The 21,437-nt window shown below is 41.5% G+C and overlaps 2 protein-coding genes across 2 annotated transcripts; one reads left to right on the top strand and one right to left on the bottom strand.

Moving 5' to 3' along the window:
• The first annotated feature begins 4,317 nt into the window (after positions 1-4,317).
• Positions 4,318-10,837, top strand: LOC116737537 (V-set and transmembrane domain-containing protein 5-like). The gene is given in 5 exon segments (XM_032590743.1): positions 4,318-4,703; positions 4,705-4,720; positions 8,997-9,323; positions 9,642-9,785; positions 10,647-10,837. Coding segments are annotated over 5 exon segments (567 nt in total). The 5' UTR covers positions 4,318-4,655; the 3' UTR covers positions 10,679-10,837.
• Positions 10,838-10,967: 130 nt separating this feature from the next.
• LOC116737535 (mediator of RNA polymerase II transcription subunit 17) lies at positions 10,968-20,996 on the bottom strand. The gene is made up of 13 exons (XM_032590740.1): positions 20,866-20,996; positions 19,055-19,302; positions 18,819-18,982; positions 17,689-17,908; positions 17,459-17,595; positions 16,147-16,228; positions 15,918-16,070; positions 15,247-15,377; positions 14,985-15,169; positions 14,040-14,177; positions 13,113-13,230; positions 12,886-13,045; positions 10,968-12,080 (listed from the first exon to the last, which is right to left on the bottom strand). The coding sequence occupies exons 2-13, from the start codon at positions 19,287-19,289 to the stop codon at positions 11,872-11,874; spliced, it is 1,932 nt and encodes a 643-aa protein (XP_032446631.1). The 5' UTR covers positions 19,290-19,302; positions 20,866-20,996; the 3' UTR covers positions 10,968-11,871.
• Between the last annotated feature and the right edge of the window lie 441 nt (positions 20,997-21,437).

Here is a 21,437-nt window from a genome sequence, read left to right on the forward strand (position 1 = left end):
ACTCACCAAACTTGGCGGTCGCCAACTAGAAAAATTAAAATTTTGAATTTTAAGGTTTGTCGCAAAAATCGCCAAAAAATTGCTCAACGGCAGCAACTAGCAATTTTCTGTTGACACAATGGTATGAACGTTACTTCATCGTACAGACATGAAATTTGGTACACTTGTAGAGCTCACCAAAAGACTCAGAACTTACATTAATGTTATAAGCCAACTATCACAGGAAGTCGGCCATTTTGTATGAAAGTCCATTTTTTGCCTCGATTTTGACGTTTACAGCCTTCGTATTTGATCGAACTCCTCCTAGGGATTTCGATTGATCGACTTCAAACTCGGTCAGTCTGATCATAAGGCATGTTTGATTTAAAGTTATCAATTGGTGAGTTTTGGAGCATGTTGAAGGGGGGTTAGCAGGGGTCAAAGTTCACCTACTCGCCATGAAACACGAAACTCTTATATTTCCTATATAAAAACACATAGAGGGACCAAACTTTCAGTGATTGATCGGCATCGGGTGCCCCTACAATACCCTATGGTGAAATGATGACATCACTTAGGCCACGCCCCCTGAGAACAGGAAGTGTCATGTTTTACTGTGAACGGTCGCTATCTTAGCCCTTTGACCTAATCAACATGAAACTGTGTCCAGAGACAGAAGACATGTTGGTGTGTTGAGTAATCCAACCCCGGACCGGCCTGCGATGATAAGCAGGTGGGCGTGGCGGCGTTGCGAACGCCGTCGAATTTCGTTTGACTCTGAATTCCACCAATTTCGGGCCCAGCTGCTCCAAACTCACTAGGATGGATCCTTATCCACCCACCGACAGGAATTCATAACAAAATTTGGTGGGCGTGGCCTAATTTCTCTATAGCGACCCCTAGAGTATTTTAAATGAACAGCCGTAAGCCATGCTTTAACCTAGAATTACGAAACTTGGTACATATGTGTATCTTGTCAGGACGTACAAAAAAGTCTATTAGAGCTATGGTCGAACCCAACAGGAAGTCGGCCATTTTCTATTGAAGGTCCATTTTGGACCTCGAGTTTGACGTTTACAGCCTTCGTATTGATCGAACTCCTCCTAGGGATTTCGATTGATCGGCTTCAAACTCGGTCAGTCTGATCATAAGGCATGTTTGATTTAAAGTTATCAAATTGGTGACTGTATGAGCTTGCTGAAGGGGGGTTACCAGGGGTCAAAGTTCACCTACTCGCCATGATGAAAACGAAACTCTTATATATCCTGCACAGAAACTCACAGAGATACCAAACTTTAAATTATTGATCATCATTAGGTGTCCAAAAATACCCTGTGGTCAAATGATGACATCACTTAGGCCACGCCCCCTGAGAACAGGAAGTGTCATGTTTTACTGTGAACGGTCGCTATCTTAGCCCTTTGACCTAATCAACATGAAACTGTGTCCAGAGACAGAAGACATGTTTGGTTGTGTTGAGTAATCCAACCCCGACCGGCTGCGATTATGAAGCAGGTGGGCGTGGCGGCGTTGCGAACGCCGTCGAATTTCGTTTGGCTCTGAATTCCACAATTTCGGGCCCCAGCTGCTCCAAACTCACTAGGATGGATCCTTATCCAGCTACCGACAGGAATTCATAACAAAATTTGGTGGGCGTGGCCTAATTTCTCTATAGCGACCCCTAGAGTATTTTAAATGAACAGCCCCAGGCCATGCTTTATCCTAGAATTACGCAACTTGGTACATATGTGTATCTTGTCAGGACGTACAAAAAAGTTCTATCAGAGCCATGGTCGAAAACCAACAGGAAGTCGGCCATTTTGTATTGAACGTCCATTTTGGACCTCGAGTTTGACGTTTACAGCCTTTGCATTTGATCGAACTCCTCCTAGGGATTTCGATTTTGATCGGCTTCAAACTCGGTCAGTCTGATCATAAGGCATGTCTGATTTAAAGTTATCAAATTGGTGACTGTATGAGCTTGCTGAAGGGGGGTTACCAGGGGTCAAAGTTCACCCTACTCGCCATGAAACACGAAACTCTTATATTTCCTATACAAAAACACATAGAGGGACCAAACTTTCTGGGATTGATCGTTATGGGGTTACCTAAATACCCTGTGGTGAAATTATTTTTTTACGTAGGCCACGCCCCCTGAGAACAGGAAGTGTCATGTTTTACTGTGAACGGTCGTTATCTTAGCCCTTGACCTAATCAACATGAAACTGTGTCCAGAGACAGAAGACATGTTGGTGTGTTGTGGATTCCAACACCGACCGGCGGCTGCGATGAAGCAGGGGGCGTGGCGGCATTGCGAACGCCGTCGAATTTCGTTTGGCTCTGAATTCCACAGTTTCGGGGTGAGCTGCCTCCAACTCACTAGGATGGATCCTTATCCACCCTCCGACAGGAATTCATAACAAAATTTGGTGGGCGTGGCCTAATTTCTCCTATAGCGACCCCTAGAGTATTTTAAATGAACAGCCCCAGGCCATGCTTAAACCTAGAATTACGAAACTTGGTACACATGTGTATCTTGTCGGGACGTACAAAAAAGTCTCTTAGAGCCATGCTCTAAACCCAACAGGAAGTCGGCCATTTTAGATTGAAGTTCATTTGACCTCGATTTTGACGTTTACAGCCTTCGTATTTGATCAAACTCCTCCTAGGGATTTCGATTGATCGACTTCAAACTTGGTCAGTCTGATCATAAGGCATGTCTGATTTAAAGTTATCAAATTGGTGAGTTTTGGAGCATGATGAAGGGGGGTTAGCAAGGCTCAAAGTTCCCCTGTGATCGACTGTGTAATACAAAGGGCTTTGTCATGTGTAGGGCAATGCTGCCCTCTGGTGTCGAATTACTGAAATAATGAAACTATTTCAGTAATTTCAGTAATTCGACACCAGAGGGCAGCATTGCCCCTACGGAATGACAGAGTTCAATTTTGATCGACTGTGTAATACAAAGGGCTTTGTCATGTGTAGGGCAATGCTGCCCTCTGGTGTCGAATTACTGAAATAATGAAACTATTTCAGTAATTTCAGTAATTCGACACCAGAGGGCAGCATTGCCCTACGGAATGACAGTTCAATGTTGAATTATAGAGGAAAAAATTAAATAATTTGTAATTCTAACACAAAACTGACAGAGACACCAAAGTTTGAGTTATTGATCATCCTCGGGTGTAGAATAATATCCAATGGTTCAAATGATGACATCACGTAGGCCACGCCCTCTGACAACAGGAAGTCTTGTATTTTACTGTGAACGGTCGATAGCCTTCTGCACCAAACTTTGCACGAGTGACCCTGGTGGGATCTTGACGACCCTATGTCATCATATTATGACGTCATCTAAGCCCCGCCCCCTCAGAACAGGAAGTGCCGTTTTTTTACTTGGAAAGCTCCGTTTATGGCTCTCTTGACCTAATCAAGATGATTCGGATGATTAAACTCTGTCAATGCTCGCTGCTGGCTGAACCGTGTGGGCGTGGCCAAATGGCGAATATCAGTCCCTCGCCATATGCATACGTTTGGCTCTTATTCAGGCATGGATCATCCGATTGGCGCCAAACTGGATATGTATGACCTTTGTTCACCTCTAAAGAGCCCAACGGGTTTGAAATGTAATTTGGCTCCACTGCGCCCCCCTAAGTTAATACATGGGTTGTATCTCCTCGACGCATCGACCGATCTGCGCCAGATTTTTTCGACAGTCGTCGGGCAGCGCCGCCGAACGCATTCACGCGTATCGCCCGGTGGACGGGCGGGGGAAAATGCGCGACAGCTTCTGCGGCGGCTGGGCGGCGGCGGTTGCTGGAAACTGCGGCGGAGCTTCCGCGGTGGGGAGCGGGCTGCGGCTCTGGAAACCGAGCGAGAGCTTCTGCGGTGGCCGGAACCCCCGCGGTGGCCAATAGGCCGGAGCGGCGCTTTGCTGCGAGGGCCGCCCGAGGCTGCTTGCAGCTTTAATTATTATTATTATTTATCTAGCATTTATCTAGTCTCTCATGCAAATATCCTTAGAACACGTGAATTAAGCCTATTTTAACTAATAATTTCTTAGTATTGATTTTAAAACAGTTCCACTGGCAGATTATTTTACTTATTTGTAACAATGTCATGTTTTAAGTAAAATAATCTGTAAGTGGAATTTGTACTTTTTATTTAAATTAAGGAATTATTTGCTTAAAACACGCTCCTATCTCTCTCAAAAAGTTACTTGTAAGTTAGTTTTGTCCAATTTCAAATGTTGTTTGTAATAAAAACCAAACCATCTCGTTTTTGTTTGTTGCTGTTTCGCAGTTTGTCCTGCAGGGGGCTCCGTAGTTCTTCCCACTTTGCGTTAAAATGTTCTAAAACGTGTTCACGGGGTTTGTGTTTTGCATACGTGTGCACTTCCTGTTTGGCACGTTTTTCCAGGTGCGTCGGACTGCGATCCTCCAGGTGAGTGGTTCCGGTTCTGGTCCCGGGTCTGTGTAATCTGCGGCTCAACCTGTCTGGAGGGTGTGGACCGGGCCGGAGCTGACTGCAGGTATGAGGAGGAACAGCTCGCAGTCTTAGGCGGAACTCCGCTTCTTCTCTCCGATTTCCAAGAAAACGCGAGAACCAGGTGAGCGAGGAAGGAAACGGAACCGGGACGGTCCAGAATTGGATCATCAGATGGGCCTGCGGTTCTAATGTTGTGGGAGGTCCACGACGCCGCGCTGTTCCTCAGTATCACGCTTCTACCTGTGCCACTCAGGTGAGTTTCTCCAACTCAAAGCGGGATTTTGTGCAGCTGCGCGCGTTAATCTGCTGCTTAGGTTAGAAAAATCAACATTTCTGTCGAACAGAACCTCGGAAGTTTAATGTTTAATCATCTGCCTTCCTTCTCTCGGGCCTGAAATGTTTAAACAAACACATTCCAGCAGAACCAGAACTGAAACTATGGAACCAGTCGGACCTGCCGCATCAGGGCCACTGCTGACAGAAAACAGGAGACGATTTCTGCTAGAAACATCACATGTTCAGATTAATCTTAGACATTTCTAACCTTGAAAAGTCAAATATTTTCTACTTTTGAACCTCATAATATTTAAAGTTTTTTTTCTAGAAAATTTTTAAGTGGAAGCTCAAAATTTCTGAGTTTTTTCTCTTACGAATCTTCGACTTCTCAAACTAATAAAATGGCTTTTTTCCGTGATTAATCTCTACATTTCTGAGTTTTTTCTCAGAAATTTATGAGCTTTTGGCGCTCACAAATTCCAAGCTGCTCTCCTGAAAGCTTGTCTGTCTGTCTGTCTGAAGCTTCGCTCTGCGTCTGAAGCTTCGCTCTGCGTCTGAAGCTTCGCTCTCTGAAGCTTCGCTCTCTGAAGCTTCGCTCTCCGTCTGAAGCTTCGCTCTCCGTCTGAAGCTTCGCTCTCTGAAGCTTCGCTCTGCGTCTGAAGCTTCGCTCTCCGTCTGAAGCTTCGCTCTCTGAAGCTTCGCTCTCCGTCTGAAACTTCGCTCTCCGTCTGAAGCTTCGCTCTCCGTCTGAAACTTCGCTCTCCGTCTGAAGCTTCGCTCTCCGTCTGAAACTTCGATCTCTGTCTGAAGCTTCGCTCTCCGTCTGAAACTTCACTCTCTGAAGCTTCGCTCTCTGAAGCTTCGCTCTCTGAAGCTTCGCTGTCTGAAACTTCGCTCTCCGTCTGAAGCTTCGCTCTCCGTCTGAAGCTTCACTCTCCGTCTGAAGCTTCACTCTCTGAAGCTTCGCTCTCTGAAGCTTCACTCTCTGAAGCTTCGCTCTCTGAAACTTCGCTTTCCGTCTGAAACTTCGATCTCCGTCTGAAGCTTCACTCTCCGTCTGAAGCTTCACTCTCTGAAGCTTCGTTCTCTGAAGCTTCGTTCTCTGAAGCTTCACTCTCCGTCTGAAGCTTCACTCTCTGAAGCTTCGTTCTCTGAAGCTTCGTTCTCTGAAGCTTCACTCTCCGTCTGAAGCTTCGCTCTGCCTGCTGGTTTGTTGGAAGAATTTCAACCGGATCCTCCAGTTAAAAAACTTTTAACTGTTCAGTTTCACGATCTGCTGCAGCTCATAAGTTTCATCCACATCCGGTTTGTTTGTGCAGCAGGTTTCTGCAGGAGGCCGTTCAGCCCAGACTGAAACTTTCTGACGTTCCAGGAAATATTAAAGTTGTTATTAATGCAGCTCTAGAGAAAAAGGGCTTTAGCCTTAATTTAAGGGAACTCAGTGTTTCAGTTCTTGTTCCTGATTAGAATAAAAACTGAATTCTGTTTCTCCAAGTTTGGTTCTGCAGAATAAGACGGGTCCACTGCTCTCCATCCACTTTTATTATATTAGATCATATTTTCTCCTTTGATAATAAACACCTTAATTTATAAACTGCATTTTGTATTTCCGTGTTTTCTCTGACTAATATTTCTGAAACGCTGATCTTCCCCCTCCTGATGGTGGTGAATAGAAACGTTCTCTCCTTTCCTGATAAACTTAAACGCATTTAAAATTTAATTTGTTTTATCGCCATGACAATGAAAAACATAAAATCTTACCAAGAGTTTTTAGTTTCCAGTGAAAATATCAGAGGTGGGGACTCGAGTCACATGACTTGGACTCGAGTCGTTAAAATCACGACTTGAGACTTGACTTGAAAAAATGCTCAAAGACTCGGACTTGACTTTGACTTTCATGCCATTGACTTGGGACTTGACTCGACTTGAAGCTGTTTACTTGAAAAGACTTGATATTTTTTACTCAAAGTCTTCAAATTTAAAACACATTATTTATAAAGTGGCGTCATTAATTAATTTCACTCACTCCGTATCAATATGCGCAGACCGTCACTATGGTTTTCCTCTCTCCTTATGTATGTATGTGTACGTAGCTGCAGCACAACCAATCAAATTAACAGGATTTGGACGTTTAAAAAAACGCGGCAAAGCTACAGAGCTCAGGGAACGAAATACGAAATAACCGCTCGAATATGCTTCCGCGAGTAATTTCTTTTGGCTACGTAGGTTATGAACTTTCGACTAAAAAACGAACTGCAACTTGTAAAACATGCAAGAAGAGAATATCGGATGGAGATGCCACGACGTCCAACTTTGTCCGGCATTTGAAGCTTCACAGAGATCGGTAGGTGGCACTTTTCTTTTGCTGTAAGATAGTTGACTTTAGCTAACTTCGTGTTAGCATGTGTACTCCGGGTTAAATTGGTGATGATTTACCATAAATCCGGTCCTTCAAATGCCTCCACAAATAATGTGCACCGTGTTAGCTCAGGAAGCCGGTGGATAGTGAGCGGGGCTCCGGAACAGAAAGCAGATTCTGGACCTGAACACAGGGAACAGAGTCTCTCTGTCCCATCATGATGATGAGCCGGGTCCAGTATCATCTAAGGATGGTTGGTGTATTTGAAGACATCTACGTTGGGAAATTATATTGACAATATATTGTTTACTGCAGTCAGTGCATTAAGTCAACTGTTTTTGACTTAATGCACTGACCGGCGTGACTGTCACATGTCGCACAGAACCCATTTCCAAGTAGTATAGCTTTGCTGGGAAAAAAAAAAAAAGACCAAATACAGTGACTGTCCCAAATAAATTTTGTGTTTAGAATATCTGTCCCATATTTACGGAGGACTGAAACTAACATACTTAGAAATAAAAGCAGAAAAATAAATGCACCAGACCTTCCTGAGTTTACTTGTGATAACTTCATTTATACTTATTTCATTTTTGAAAACTATGATTGTTGTAGTGTTGATGTTTATTTATGAATAGAAGGAGTAAACTGAAGTCAAATGTAATTCATGAAAGGCTGTAATTTATTTCTGACATCTGTTTACTTCTGACAGATTTGAAGAATACCAGATGAATAAGAGGATCACAAATGAACCTCAAATACATATTTAAAAAAGAACAAATGGTCTATTATTTGAATTTTATGTATAATTGCAAATTATTTTTAAAAAATAAATAAAAACGACTCGAAATGACTTGAAATTAAAGGTTCCTGACTTGAGACTTGACTCGACTTTTGCCTGTCTTTACTTGAGACTTGACTCGACTTTTGCCTGTCTTTACTTGAGACTTGACTCGGACTTGAGGACAGAGACTTGAGACTTACTTGAGACTTGCAACACAGTGACTTGGTCACACCTCTGGAAAATATCATATATTATTTCAGGTTTACTAACTTAGAAGTAACTTTTCAGCAAAATATAGGAGTTTGTTTTCACTAAATAATTTCTTAATTTTGATGAAAAATTCTAGTTCCACTGACAGATTATTTCACGTATAACATGGAAAAACTGTTTTGTTACAGTGGGATAATCTGCCAGTGGAACGAAACTTTTTCATTCTTTTTTGGGCAAATTGTTGACTTTTCAAGCTTTTTTTTTTATTATTTAGAAAATGTCTTAAATTAAACTCAAACATTTCTCTTTTTTTTCTAGCCAGTTTCTGAGATTAATTTGAAAATTTCAGATTTATCTTCCTTTTGACAAATTAATGATATTTCCAAATCAGAAGTGCCGTGATTTGTACTGGAAAGTTTATGAAATTAATCTCAACATTTCTGGGGGGGTTTCCAAGCAAATTCTGGTGTTGTTTTTGAAATTTTCTGATTAGTATTTTTTGGGAAATTTTAGACTTTTGAAATTCAGAAATGACCTTGTTTTTTTTCTGGAAACATTTTTGAGATTAATCTAAAAGCTTCTTCCTACAAATTTTCAGTTTCAGAAGTTTCTAAGGTTAATCTCAAAGTTTCTGAGTTTTTCTCTTGCAAATTTGTAACTTTTTGAGCTAAAAAAATTTCCACTATTTTTTAAAAATTATTATTTCTAACATATTTTCTATTTTTGGAGCTCAGAGATTTCCACGTTTTTTTCTCACTAATTTTGACCTTTGGAACTCATTTATTTCTAGAATATTTCTAAGATTAATCTCAAAATGTTTGCGGTTTTTATTTTGGGTACATTTTTGACTTTTCAAACATTTATTGTATAAAATCTGAATCGTTTCCTCTCGTCCTCCTGCAGCCGGATCGATCTCCGTCAGCTCCTCCCAGAGGAACCTGATCCGGTCGGTGCAGGACGATGTCTTCTTCTCGGTGGACGTTGTGTCCTCCGGCGTCCCCACCATCCGATGGAGCTTCATGTCCGGGGCGGCGAGCCGCTCCATCGGCGCCTGGCGGCCCGGCGGCTTCACCAACATCACCCAGGACTACAGCGACCGGGTGAACGCCTGCGACAACGGCTCCATGCTGCTGTCCGACCTGAAGCTGCAGGACGCCGGATACTACGTGGTGACGGCCGAGGACCCGGCCGGGAACAGCCGCGACCTCGGCTTCGTCCTCAAAGTGAACGGTGGGTCCTCCATGTCGTCCTTTCGCCAAACTTTCTGCTAGAAAATATGAGCTGCGAGACAACAGACTGAGGCAGATCAACAGTTTGTAAATATCTGAGTGCAGGAAGAGTCAAAGTTTGACTTTGAAATGTTTTGATAAACTCCATTGGCCAGGTGTTAATTATATAATTATATATGTACTATATTAAAAGCAGTAAAAGGAAGGAAGGAAAGGTCAAAGGCCGAAAACTAGAGATAAAAGACGATAAAAGCATCTCAGACAGCAAATCTTTGATCTGCAAAGTTGGGGTCAAAGGTTAAATCGGTCTGTCCTGCAGAGGTTCTGTACGAGGATCTGCAGTACCTGTCGGTCACGGCGCTGGCGCTGATGGTGGCGGCTGCTCTGCTCATGCTGGCCATGTGGCTGCTGCACCGGGGCTGCAGGAAGCTGAGGGCGTGGCGACGCCGGCGACAGATGCCAGGTGAGGCCTTCAAACGCTCACCGGAGAACCAAAGCTAACGCTAAGCTAATGCTATTGGGCCGAGGACGGCGTCCCTCAGGGTGGACGTCTGGGCCTCCTCCACGTTTTAAAGCATCTTTATAGAAAAACTGCAGCCGGAAATTTAATTTAAACTTTTTATTTTCTTACTGAAAAGTTTAAACTGAAATTATTCACACCGCTTAAATTTTTGATTCATTTCTTCACTTTGGAACCAAAAAACTTCCTGGATTTTTTTGTCCAACACAAAGTGGCCCGCGATACTTGGATTAGGATCTATTTTTGAGAAAATCAAGATTTATAGATGAGCATCCACACATACGTTCCCCTTTTAGTCTGATACCCTGAAATAAAAAGACACCAGTTTTCAATTTAATCTCCGTCTGAATGCTGCTGTTCTGGATAGAAAGTGAAAAGGAGGAAATTTCTGCCAAAAAACTCAGAATTGTTTAGAATAATGCCAGAAATGTTCTGGAACATTTGCAGAGTTTCAATAGTAAAGAAAAATCTGCTTTTTAAAATGATTAAAACAAAAAAAAAAAAACTGGTTTCAGAAGATAAAAATCAAAATTCTGAAAATCAGAAATCTGAGAAAAAGTCATAATTTTGAGGGAAAATGTCAGAATGATTCTTTTGTTTCTCTAATCCTATTCAGTAACATTTGACTTTCCTTCTTACCAAATATTTTTACCTTTGAGTAAGAACATATTGTAGTGCTGCTCTTGCCTTTCTGTTCCCACCGAGTCCAACTAACATTTTAATGTTGCATCCATTAATGATTTGAGTTTGTGACCCATAAATATTCATACAGCTGCGGTGATTCTCATGTCTGTCCCGTTGCAGTAAATGATGCGACGGAGCTGCAGCCTCTGTGACGAAGACACGAACTCCTGCAGAGTCCAGACTCCGTCCTGCCTATGAAGCCCGGATCCAGATTTTAAAATGCCTGCATCATTTTTACATTTCGAACAGACCATGTAAATACACCAGACTCCCCTTATTTATTGTCGAATTAAACCAACCGTGTGATTTCATCTGAGCTGTGTGGCTTTATTCACCGTTGTGGCCTGAAACGGCTCGGAGTTGGAATCCGAAAAGCAGAAACGTGAGAAAGAAACTTTTTCTGTTTCGTAAAAAAATAACAGGAAGTCTGAAACAAGAGCATCACACTGCAGAAAAGCATTTTAGTCTAGATCCTGCAGCAGATATCACAGTACACTTGAAATAAAACAAAACCTCCATATTGAATTTTACTTTTACATGATTGTAGATACGTATGTCTGTTTGTTTTGTTCCTTTTTTTTTAGTTGCACTTAAAACACAAAATCTTACCAAGTAACTGTAATTTTTCTACTGTAAATATCTTAATCCACATTATGTCACTAAAACATGGGGAAATGTCTTATCTGCCAGTGGAACCACAACTTTTATCTATATTCAAGAATCAGTTACTTAAATTACTTATAATTCAGTTTTGTCTCATTTAAACTACTAATATTTTTACTAGAACAAAATTAATCGGTAAGATTTTGTGTTTTTGCCGTGAGGACCTTGAGTTTGAAATAAAGTTTCAATCTAAAAATTCACAAGGAACTTTTGGGCTTTTTTAGGTAAACAGTTCCTTAATATTAAATTTTAGTTCCACTGGCAGATTATTTAACTAATAACCTGAGAAAAATGTCAAGTTAGGAGTGAAGCAATCTGCCAGTGGAAATAATACTTTTTAAAATCAGTATTAAGGAGTTATTGACCTAAATAATCCTAAAATTATTTAGGTACACCAAGCTGAAAAGTTACTTGTGAGTTAGTTTTATGCATCTACAATCATCTGAAAATAAAATTACATAAAAGATATTTCAAGCATAGAAACTAGAGAAAAATACTTTGTTTTCTTGCGGTTTGTGTTTGAACATCAGATCTTCCTGCAGGTTTGTCGTTTTAAAAATCAGCAGTAAACAAATGTCTTCGCTTTTCATTCAAGTCCGACATAAATCTGATTCAGCTGAGCGAGAGCTGCAGTCTGGCTCCACGGCTGAAGGTTGAGTGGAAGGAAAACCGTCAGCTTGGCCTAAGGACATGGAGTGAGCGCCGCCATGAGGAGCTCCATCTTGTAGACGAAGTTGCGTCCCTCCATCTTGCTCCAGTTGACCTCCCTGTGCGGCCCGCGCAGCTGGCTCCACTTGGCGTCCTGGACCGCGTCGCTCTTTGGCAGCTCTTTGATCTGGCTGCGCGGGAACTGGACCAGAACCTTACAGCCGCTCTCTGGGCCGTTGCGCACTGGAAGGCAAGCAGAGGGCCGGGTCAGGAGCCGGGTCAGGATTCTCTGGCATTTCTCCTCAAAATGAACAGACTTTAATTTTTTTTTTCCAGAACAGAAAGTTGTGCTAATCTAAAGAAGCAGGTCTGCTGCTTTACTTTAATTATTTTTGTGTTTTTCAGGTCAAAATCAGGAGAAATACTTTTAAGGTTTTTGGAAATTTAATTTCTGGAAAAATATGGATTTTTTTCCTACTGTGCTCTTTTTGGGTTTCTGCAGTGGAGATGGACGCTACGGCTGAAGCATTTCATAAAGGTCTGTACTGATAATTATTGATAAGTTTTTTGTTTTAAATATCTGAAGTGCTACCAGACTGGTGGTGAGACCTTTCCTCTTTTATCCAGATTTCACTAGATTCTGTTTTTTTATATTTTTTTAGAAGTTATCAGGCAAAGAGGGGAAGCATAAAACTGTTAACCAGCAGGTTGTTGCTAGGTAACCCAAGGAGGGTTACCTAGCAACCTCCTTGCTAGGTAACCCTGTTAACCAGCAGGTTGTTGCTAGGTAACCAAAGAAGAAGTGTGTTGAAGCCAGCAACTTTGCTTAGCTAGCAGTGAGAGGTTGAACATCTAAAGTCTTTCTTCTGCCTACATTTCCCAGAATGCAACTTTTAGAAGAAAGAATCACAGACTGATAATAACTCATATGGAAGCTATTTTCTCATTTTTCCTGTTAATTTTAAGATGTTTTGTGACCTCCAATGATGTGGTTTTGGCTGTTGCAATGGAACCGGCCCAGCGTCGGTCAAGGCGGCTGCGGCCTCACCTGAGATGGCGTACTCTCCGTTGAGGGAAGCGACAGTGATGGCGGAGGCGTTCCCGATGCTCTCCACAGGTCCCAGCCCCACGTGGTTGCTGAAGCTCAGGACGTGCCAGCCCATCACCTTGGCCAGCTGCTGCACGGCGTGCACCTGGTGCTGCGACATCTGAAACGAGGCGCGCCGTCACACACCGCCCGCTCCCGGAAACGGCTGCGGGAGCGACGGGCCGTACCTGAGAGAGGAGGAAGTCCTGCAGCTCCTGCTCCTGGTGCGACAGCGTGACGACCCGGCCGTCCCGGTGCACCACGCGGATCTGCTCCACGCCGATGTTCAGCTGCAGCTGGATGGACCTGCACGCAGAGCAGCGACGGTTACCATGGCAACGCAGCGCAGGACGGCCCCCACGATGCCGCAAACACAGACTGAGTCCCAGAGTTTAAAATAAAACGCAGAATTTAACTGAATTAGCCGATCAGCACAGCTAACGATCGGAATAAAAGAAATAAACTTCAGCCAAAAACTCTACCATTTTCTTTGAAAAAATTGAAAAATTTGCTAAAATAAACCTAAATTTTTAGGAAGGCAGAAATTTTATGTAAAAAAAACATTTTTGATTTGTGCAACTCAGAAATGTTCATGTCTGTTTTTCAACGTTTCTGATTCTTTTCTGGCACTTCTGCAACTTTTGCAACTCAGAAATTTCCTAGTTTTTTTTCTCCACAACCCGACATCAACCTCAAAGTTTCAGATTTTTCTCTAGTAAATTTTCAACTTTTGAAACTCATAAATTTTCAAGTGTTGTTCTAAGATGTTTATGACTTTAAAACTGAGGACTTTGCACTTTCTTCTAGAAAATTGCATCCAAAAATTTCTCACTTTTTTCCCCAGCAACTTTTCAAACTCAGTTTTATTCTAGAAAATTTCTGAGTTTTTTCTCTAGCAAATCGATGTCATGGTGTTGGAATCCCGTTCTGTTGAATTTGTTTGGTTAGTGACAGAATGACAGGAAATGTGAACGCCAGAAACTGATTTGTTCAGTTTCTTTGATTCCACCATAACTGAAAACTTGTTGGGTTAATAAATATTTATGGTCAAAATAAAAATAAAAAAAACTAATTAGGGAAGAATAAAGTTGCCTTCACAGAGGCATCAGACTCACTTGCAGATTTGCTCGTAGCCGTGCGAGGTGATGAGCACCTTGACGCTGGACTCATAAACGTCGTTGATGTTGGACCAGTGGGCCTGGATCTGAGGGTCTTCGATGCGGCTGGCCAGGCTGTCGATGGTCCGAGCCGTCCTGCAGAACCGACCCGCAGCGTTAGAGCTGACGTCAGAGACCGTCTGATTCCTCTGAACGGATCTTTACCATGAGCAGGACCGGAGCCGCAGCCGGTCAGAGAGAAGGGACTTTTTACAACTTTGCTTGCTTGCAATGCTCTGCGCACTGCCGCAGCTCTGATCATTTAATTTAATTTAATTTAAAAATATATTTAACTGGTGAATAAATAAACCAGAAGAAAGGCTTTGCATTGTTTTGTCTCGTGTCACGGCGGCTCTGCAGTGAGGATGACGACGGTTCACTGAACAGCAAAAGATGCTTAAAAGATTTTATTTGACACAATCTGAAGCAGGCGAAGCTAAAACTGCCAAATGAGGAACTTTGGATAAAATAGATTTACAGACAAAGATGTTTCTTTTATTATTTTAAATGCAAAATGTTTATGTTTTTATACAAGTGCTCCGGTTGTGTTGTTCTTTCAGGAAATGGCCTCTTTAGCGATTAATCAATTCATAAATTCATACAGTTGAATCAATTTTAAAAATCGATCGGTTATTTTAAAAATTGATTCAACTGATCAATTGTTTCAGTTCTACTTGAATTCAAAATCAAAAACAAACAGAAGCTGTAAAACAAGATGGCCGACCCGACATCACGGCCGCCCCGACATCACTCTGATGTCAGGTCGGCCACTCTCCTTGAGTTTCTGCAGGTGAAAAAAATAAATTCTGATTTTCCAAAAGTTAAATCTTCAAAAAATAAAAATGTGATTAATTGCTAAAACCAGTTTATTGTTGAGGCCTAGTTAAAGCACGACGGCGCTACCTGCTGCGCAGGAAGATGTGTTTGGCCTGTTTGATGATCTTCTCCAGCAGCCCCTCGCCCTGCTGCAGGCTGGAGATCTCGGCCTTGTCGTACGCCATCGGCCCCGCCAGCCGCAGACGCTTGTGGCCGAACGGCGCGCTGGCCGGATGCGGCATCACCACCGAGCTCAGCTGCTGCTTATGGAACTGAAACGGGGCAGAACGTCAGCGGGTCACTTCCTCCGAGTCCGACTCGCACATCCTGCAGGGCTGAACTGCGTCACCTCTCTCATCATCTGGTGCAGATTGTGCTCCAGGACGTAAAGATGGTCGTCCGGTTTGGGTTTCTCCGGAGACGCTCGGCTGCTCTTCCTCTCTCCAGCGGAGTGGCACAGAGAGATGGAAAGCTGCAAACCTTCAGACAGCGACGAGAAACGGAGAAGAAACTTTAACTCCTTACATAACACTCAGGAACGGAGCCAGAAAACACAGAGACGCTTTATTTGAAGATGTTTCTATCAGACTGACATGAACAGGAAGTCTTCATAAATGTTTGAATGTTTGCAGTCAGTCAGTAAATAACGACACTTTTAATGGACCCTAGGAAATGAAAAATGTATTTAAAATTTTAAAAATACATACAAAATATTTTTGAAATATATTTTAAAAAGTTGCTTTTTTTAATAAACAAAATTTTTTAATTTAAAATAAATAGATAATACATTTTAAATAAATAAAATAATATTTTATCTATCCAGTGAGCATCGATCGGTTATTTATTGGTCGAACATTAGCTGTTAATTTTATTCCAGATATACCTGCTTTGATCAAGACTAATGTCCCAAATCCTTGAGAATTTGGCCTGAGAATCCTTCAGTCGACGTCTCACTTTTTCCAGTTTGTAAAAATAAAGGATATCTCTTAGACCGGTAGAGACGCCCGGCCGGGTTCTGACCTGGGAAAGGCTGCGAGATGATCTGGTTCTTCACCACGATGTGCGGGATCTGCGCTTTAATCTGGACCGCTTCTCTGGAAAGCTGCGCAAAGATCTCCTTGCAGAGCAGGACGTTCTGCGCCGCCTCCAGCTTCAAGTGCCACGGCTGCGTTCCTGGGGGAAGGATAAGACGGACGGACATCAGCGGACAACCCGTCTGGTCTGGAGTCCAGACGGGTCAGAACCGGACCTGCTTTGCTTTTCTGAGGTCTCCTGAAGAGGTTGACGGTTCCGAGGTCACCGATGTCTGGAGCCTGTTTCTGGATGGAGACCTGAGGACAAACACAGCCGCCATTTTTATTTCCACCGCAGCCGATCTTACAACTTGAACACCAACAGGAGGAGCAGCTTAGATGCAACCAATGATTATTTTAGCAATCGATTAATCGGATAAAAAGTTTGGCAGATTTTTGTTCAAATCTTTTTATAGAGTATTGAAAATACACTAAAAGATGCAAATAAACACATAATTTAATTCCTTTTTAAATAAAAGAAATTAACATTTTATTGCCTAAAATGCAACAGCCTTCCTTTAGTGAGCGCTGATCATCTGCAGCTAAAAATACTTCTAACGCCAACGATACGGCTGAAAACGGATCACAATGTTTGTGTTTTATGAGTCGATGTTGATAATTGTTGATTCGGTTTTTTTTTTGTTTTAATATCTGAAATCCTGTCAAACTGGAGATTTTTCCTTCGTTGTTAATTTTTAAGCAGTTAACCTCAAACTGCTGCTGGAAGTTACTCAGCATGTTGTTGCTAGGTAACAGAAGGTGTGGGGCGAGGGGGGACCTGAAGCGCCCCAGCTGGTTGTTGCTAGGCAACCATAGAGCGAGTGAGTTAGTTGATTCTAGTCTAGCTAGCAGTGAGAGGCTGAGCAGATAAAGACTTTCCTTTTCCTACATCTCCCAGAATGCTGTGCAGTTCTGGATCAAAGTTCAGTGAATATCAGAATATTGATACTGATCACATCTCGCTATATACCTTGTTATTGATTTATTTACTACATCAACATGTGAAAAGCTCTGCTGATTATTTATTTAATTAACAAATAAATAATTACTATTTAATTATTTAAATTTTTTTTACAAGCAAGTGAAACTAAAATTACATTTGAAGACTTCTGGTAGAACAGATTCATAAAGTTTTTTTTTTAATCTTAAATGCAAAATGTTTATATATTTTGAACAGTTTTGGCTCTGAATTTGTTGTTTATTTTTCAAATTCCAAAGTACTTTATTAATACCAAATGGAAATTATTATTTAATTAATTCATTCTTTTTAGTTAATTTTAAAATTAATTAAATTTTTGTAGTTAAATCTTTCAGCAAATCACTTTTTTTTTTAGCCTATACACTAGAGATGACGATTAACTGATTACTAAATTAGTTGGTGATTATGTCATGGATCGATTAATCATGATTAATCGATTAATCATGATTGATCGATCCAGCCCAGCAGAGTTTAATGTAGAAACATGTTTCTGCGGCCGGGACTCAGACCTTGATGTAAGCCGATCCCTCCAGGTCGCTCGGGATCTGGACGTCCAGCGGACAGTAGTCCTCTGGGATCTTTTTGTCCAGATCAATGTCTGTGTTTTTGATCACCTCAAACGTGCCGGGGTGAGGAAAAAGGGAACCTAAACGAGTCAGTCAAAGGTTAAAAAGCTAAAATAATCAGTTACTTGTTGGGATTAATCAGTTATTTACTGATCGGTGAGGTTTTTTCTCACCTGCGCTCCGGTAGCTGAGGTCTCCCAGGATCTTGTCTCCGACTTTTCGGAGTTTCCACTGCGATCGGAGTCGCAGAAGCTCGGCGTTGAAGTCGCGCTGCCGCCGGTTCTCCTGGTTCTCGGCCACGGATTTGCTGAGCTTCTCGGCTCCTTTCAGGAGGAGCTGCGCCGCCGTGGCCAGAGATTTCTTTTTGCTGATCAGCTGGAAAACCTGCGGTGTCTGCAGAACCAACGAGGAAACAAAACAGCGCAGAGGCGTCAGAAAAAAGAAAATTTGTGTGCATTTATTATTTCATCTGCTCTGTTTTCATGTAGTTTTAGTTTTAAAATGTTAGTAAGAAGTGAACATGAGCTCCAAACAGATCCAAACTGGCTTCCCTTTTGCTCTGACCCAATACAACCAATGCTGCTTACCTGGAAAAACAGGAGAAAAAAAAAAAAATTTTGCTTCACAATGGAGATCTTCATCAGCAACAGATAAAAATCTATTTGAATATTTCAATAAAATATAAAACATAATTCTAGATGCCATTTAATTGCCATTTAAAGCCACTGCAGAAACAGAGACTAGGGGAGAAATGGGAAAACGTAATAAGATCACAAAACGTGTCATTTAGTTATCCTTTTTTTAATTCTTCTTTATTATGGCTTTAATTATTTATTTACTTACTTTCCCTCTTTTTCCACCCAAACCATCTGTGATCCTCAGTTAAACAAGGAATATTGGAGAAAAGGAAAATAATAATGCAAATCAGAAAATAGCTGCCTATATTAAAGAAAAAAGAACAGCATATCCTAACCGACGCATGTTAAACAATTTAATTGTTCTTCTTGTTACATAATTTGGTAATGTTCTGTATTTGCCCTGCATGTATCCATTTTAATATAAATCCTGTTGTTTTGCTTTTGTTTGTTTTTTTATTTGTTGCCGTTATTCGTTCTCTTCTCTGGTTATTTATTTGATTGACTCTACACTTCTTTTTGTTAGTCTGTAATATTTGTTTCATAAACACTAACTGGTGAATAAAACTAAAAACGAAAAGCTAGTGATTACTCTGCACGTCTGCTCCGGTCAGGAAGGCTGACGGGTCGAAGCCACGGATGTTTGATGAGGATTTTTATCAGCTTACTTTTCCAGCATTGGGATCCTGAGACACCGGATCCAGAGCCATGTACTTCTTCTCCTTCACCACGCTGAGCACGTCGTGGAGCACACACATCTCCGTCAGGGCGCTGCGCAGATTGTTGCGCACAGAATCCCAGGGCCAAAGAGACGGCTGGAACTTCACCGTGCCTGAAAGAAGCAACCATAAAGTCTGCAGCCTCAGATCTGACGTGGCTTCAGGCTGGCAGACGTTCCTCCTACCTTCCTCTTCCTCCGTCTCCTGCTTGCCCCACTCCCTGTCCCTGGGCTCTCCGTCGGCCCCGTCCTCCTCGGAGTCGGAGCCCTGGCTGAAGTCGATCCTCTGTGCCAGCTTGGTCAGGTTCTGGGACATGGACAGAGGAGGGACGTACGTCTCCGTGCCGTGGAAGTCCACTTCCTGCACCTGCTTCTCACAGGAAGACTCGATGCTGATCCTGACAGCCGGACCGCCCGACATGATGAGACCAGAGCTGCAGAGAGGAAGAGGAGGAGCCAACACCATCAGCTCACTTCCTGCTGGTTTATAGGGTTAAAGCTGCAGTTGCTTTTATAAAAAAATATATATTTTTTACATTTTTGCTAAAATGATCTTGTAATGAGAGCAGAGTTGTCTAGTAACCAATTACATTTACTTGAGTAATTTAAAAAAAAAAAAAATTTTAGGAGTATTTTTAATACGCAGTACTTTTTATTTTTGAGTAATTTTATTATGAAGTATTTCTACTCTTACTTGTGTAAACTTTCTCAGTTTTCCATCCACTGAATCAAAAACAAACATGTTTTAACCAAAAATTAATCAGACAGACACGCGCCTGCAGTTTCTGTTAAAATTTCTGAAGTTTTTTTATTCAAAGACACTGATTTGGAAAAAAATTATTTTGCCTGATTTTGTTATTTTTTTGTTACTTATATGAATTATTGTCATTTTGGTCCTTAGAATACCAAAATTTCTACTTTACTTTATATTTTGATTCATCTGATGATGTCATTTGTAAACATCAAATGATTGATAGTTTGATTAGTTACTCAGTACTTGAGTAGACATTTTACCAAATACTTTTTACTTTTACTTGAGTAAAAAGATGTCAAAGTAGTGATACTCTTTCTGCTTTCTCCCAGTAATAACTACAGAAATACACCACTCTGTCAGAAACAACCAATCAGAGTCTACAAGAGGGTCTTAGCGCTGTCAATCATGCTCGTGCGCACCCTCCCCCACTTTTTCTCTGCTATACTACAGCTGATTCACCACAGCATAGCCAACCACAAGTTAGCATAGCAATGGTCGACAGTGGATAAACTGTTTTCTTGCAACATAAATTGTTTCTCGCCATTAGCACATTCAACAGCAGGTACATGAGCATGATTGACAGCGCACAGAACGGAGCATTTCTTCAGACAATAATAGATCAGGGAGGAGATCCATCTTTTCACAGATTATCTGTCTCATACATACAGTGCATAACTTTATACACTAAAGTTATGCACTGTAGCTTTAAAGCTCTAACTTTAGACCCGTTTAAAGCAAAGTCTCCAGAGTTTACAGCTATTTCATTTAGGTAAAGAAAGGCAGAATATAAACAGAAAATGTAGAAAACACGCTTAAAAATCTAAAAAATAGATTTGCATTTCATCCCTTTTTTGTCAGCGAAATGTAAATCTTTGGCATCAAGTTGGCGGGTTTGGAGGTAGAGAAAAGCTGAATATGATTCAAACACTGTCAAGCATGAAGGTGGGAGAAACTGACCGGAAAAATAACAAATATCCAAAATCTGAACATTTTCAATCTGCTCTGATCCAGAGCTCCGTAAAAATACTAGAAACCTTCGGGCTGCTCTTTTATTAAACAGACTGTTCTATTTTAAATCATCAGGGTTCATCATTTATAGCTGGATTCATTGTTTTCTTTAGTCAACATAGCAATATTAGCTCACATTAGCTGTTCGTTAATCCAACGGAATATAATTAACTAAACACCAGAACTCAAGAGAACAGAAACTACTTCAGAGAAGTTTTAATCGAATAAATCTCACCTGTTATTCAGAATACAATCGAATATAAGCGGTTATTCTCTGAAATCAGCCAGATTTGGAGATCCGTGTAGCGTTTTCTTCCCCAAGAACGCAGGAACTGGAGGGTCTGCACCATTTAAATGCCGGGGCACTTGGGTAGTCTGTCCTCGTTAAGCGGGCCGGTAACTACCACTAAAACCCACCCACTTTATTTTAATGGGCTCACTTTCAAGCATAACAAGGTTCTCTTTACTCAATCATATATTACTTGTTTATGCTGCAGCTTGCTTTCCCGTGGGGATAGGCCATATACTTCTGCCCCGTCAGTAACCAGTTTGGGATTAGTTATATCGCTTTTTCCTTAACTGTATTTTTTATTTTGTAATCTACAGTTGAATAAACCCGCAAAGTCAGTTAGTACCCCCTTCATTAAGAGATTCTTCAGCCTGCTGGGATCAATTTTATTTTGTGATCGACCGCCTCCCGTGATGGAAGTTATCCAATTGTCTGCCGGTGAAAGAAAAATGGTGCAGATCCGGTGTCACAACATCATAGATCCCCTGACATCTTTCATTTCTCCGAAAAAAACCCGA

The sequence above is a fragment of the Xiphophorus hellerii genome, chromosome 18, assembly GCF_003331165.1.
Source record: "Xiphophorus hellerii strain 12219 chromosome 18, Xiphophorus_hellerii-4.1, whole genome shotgun sequence".
Classification (NCBI taxonomy): Eukaryota; Metazoa; Chordata; class Actinopteri; order Cyprinodontiformes; family Poeciliidae; genus Xiphophorus; species Xiphophorus hellerii.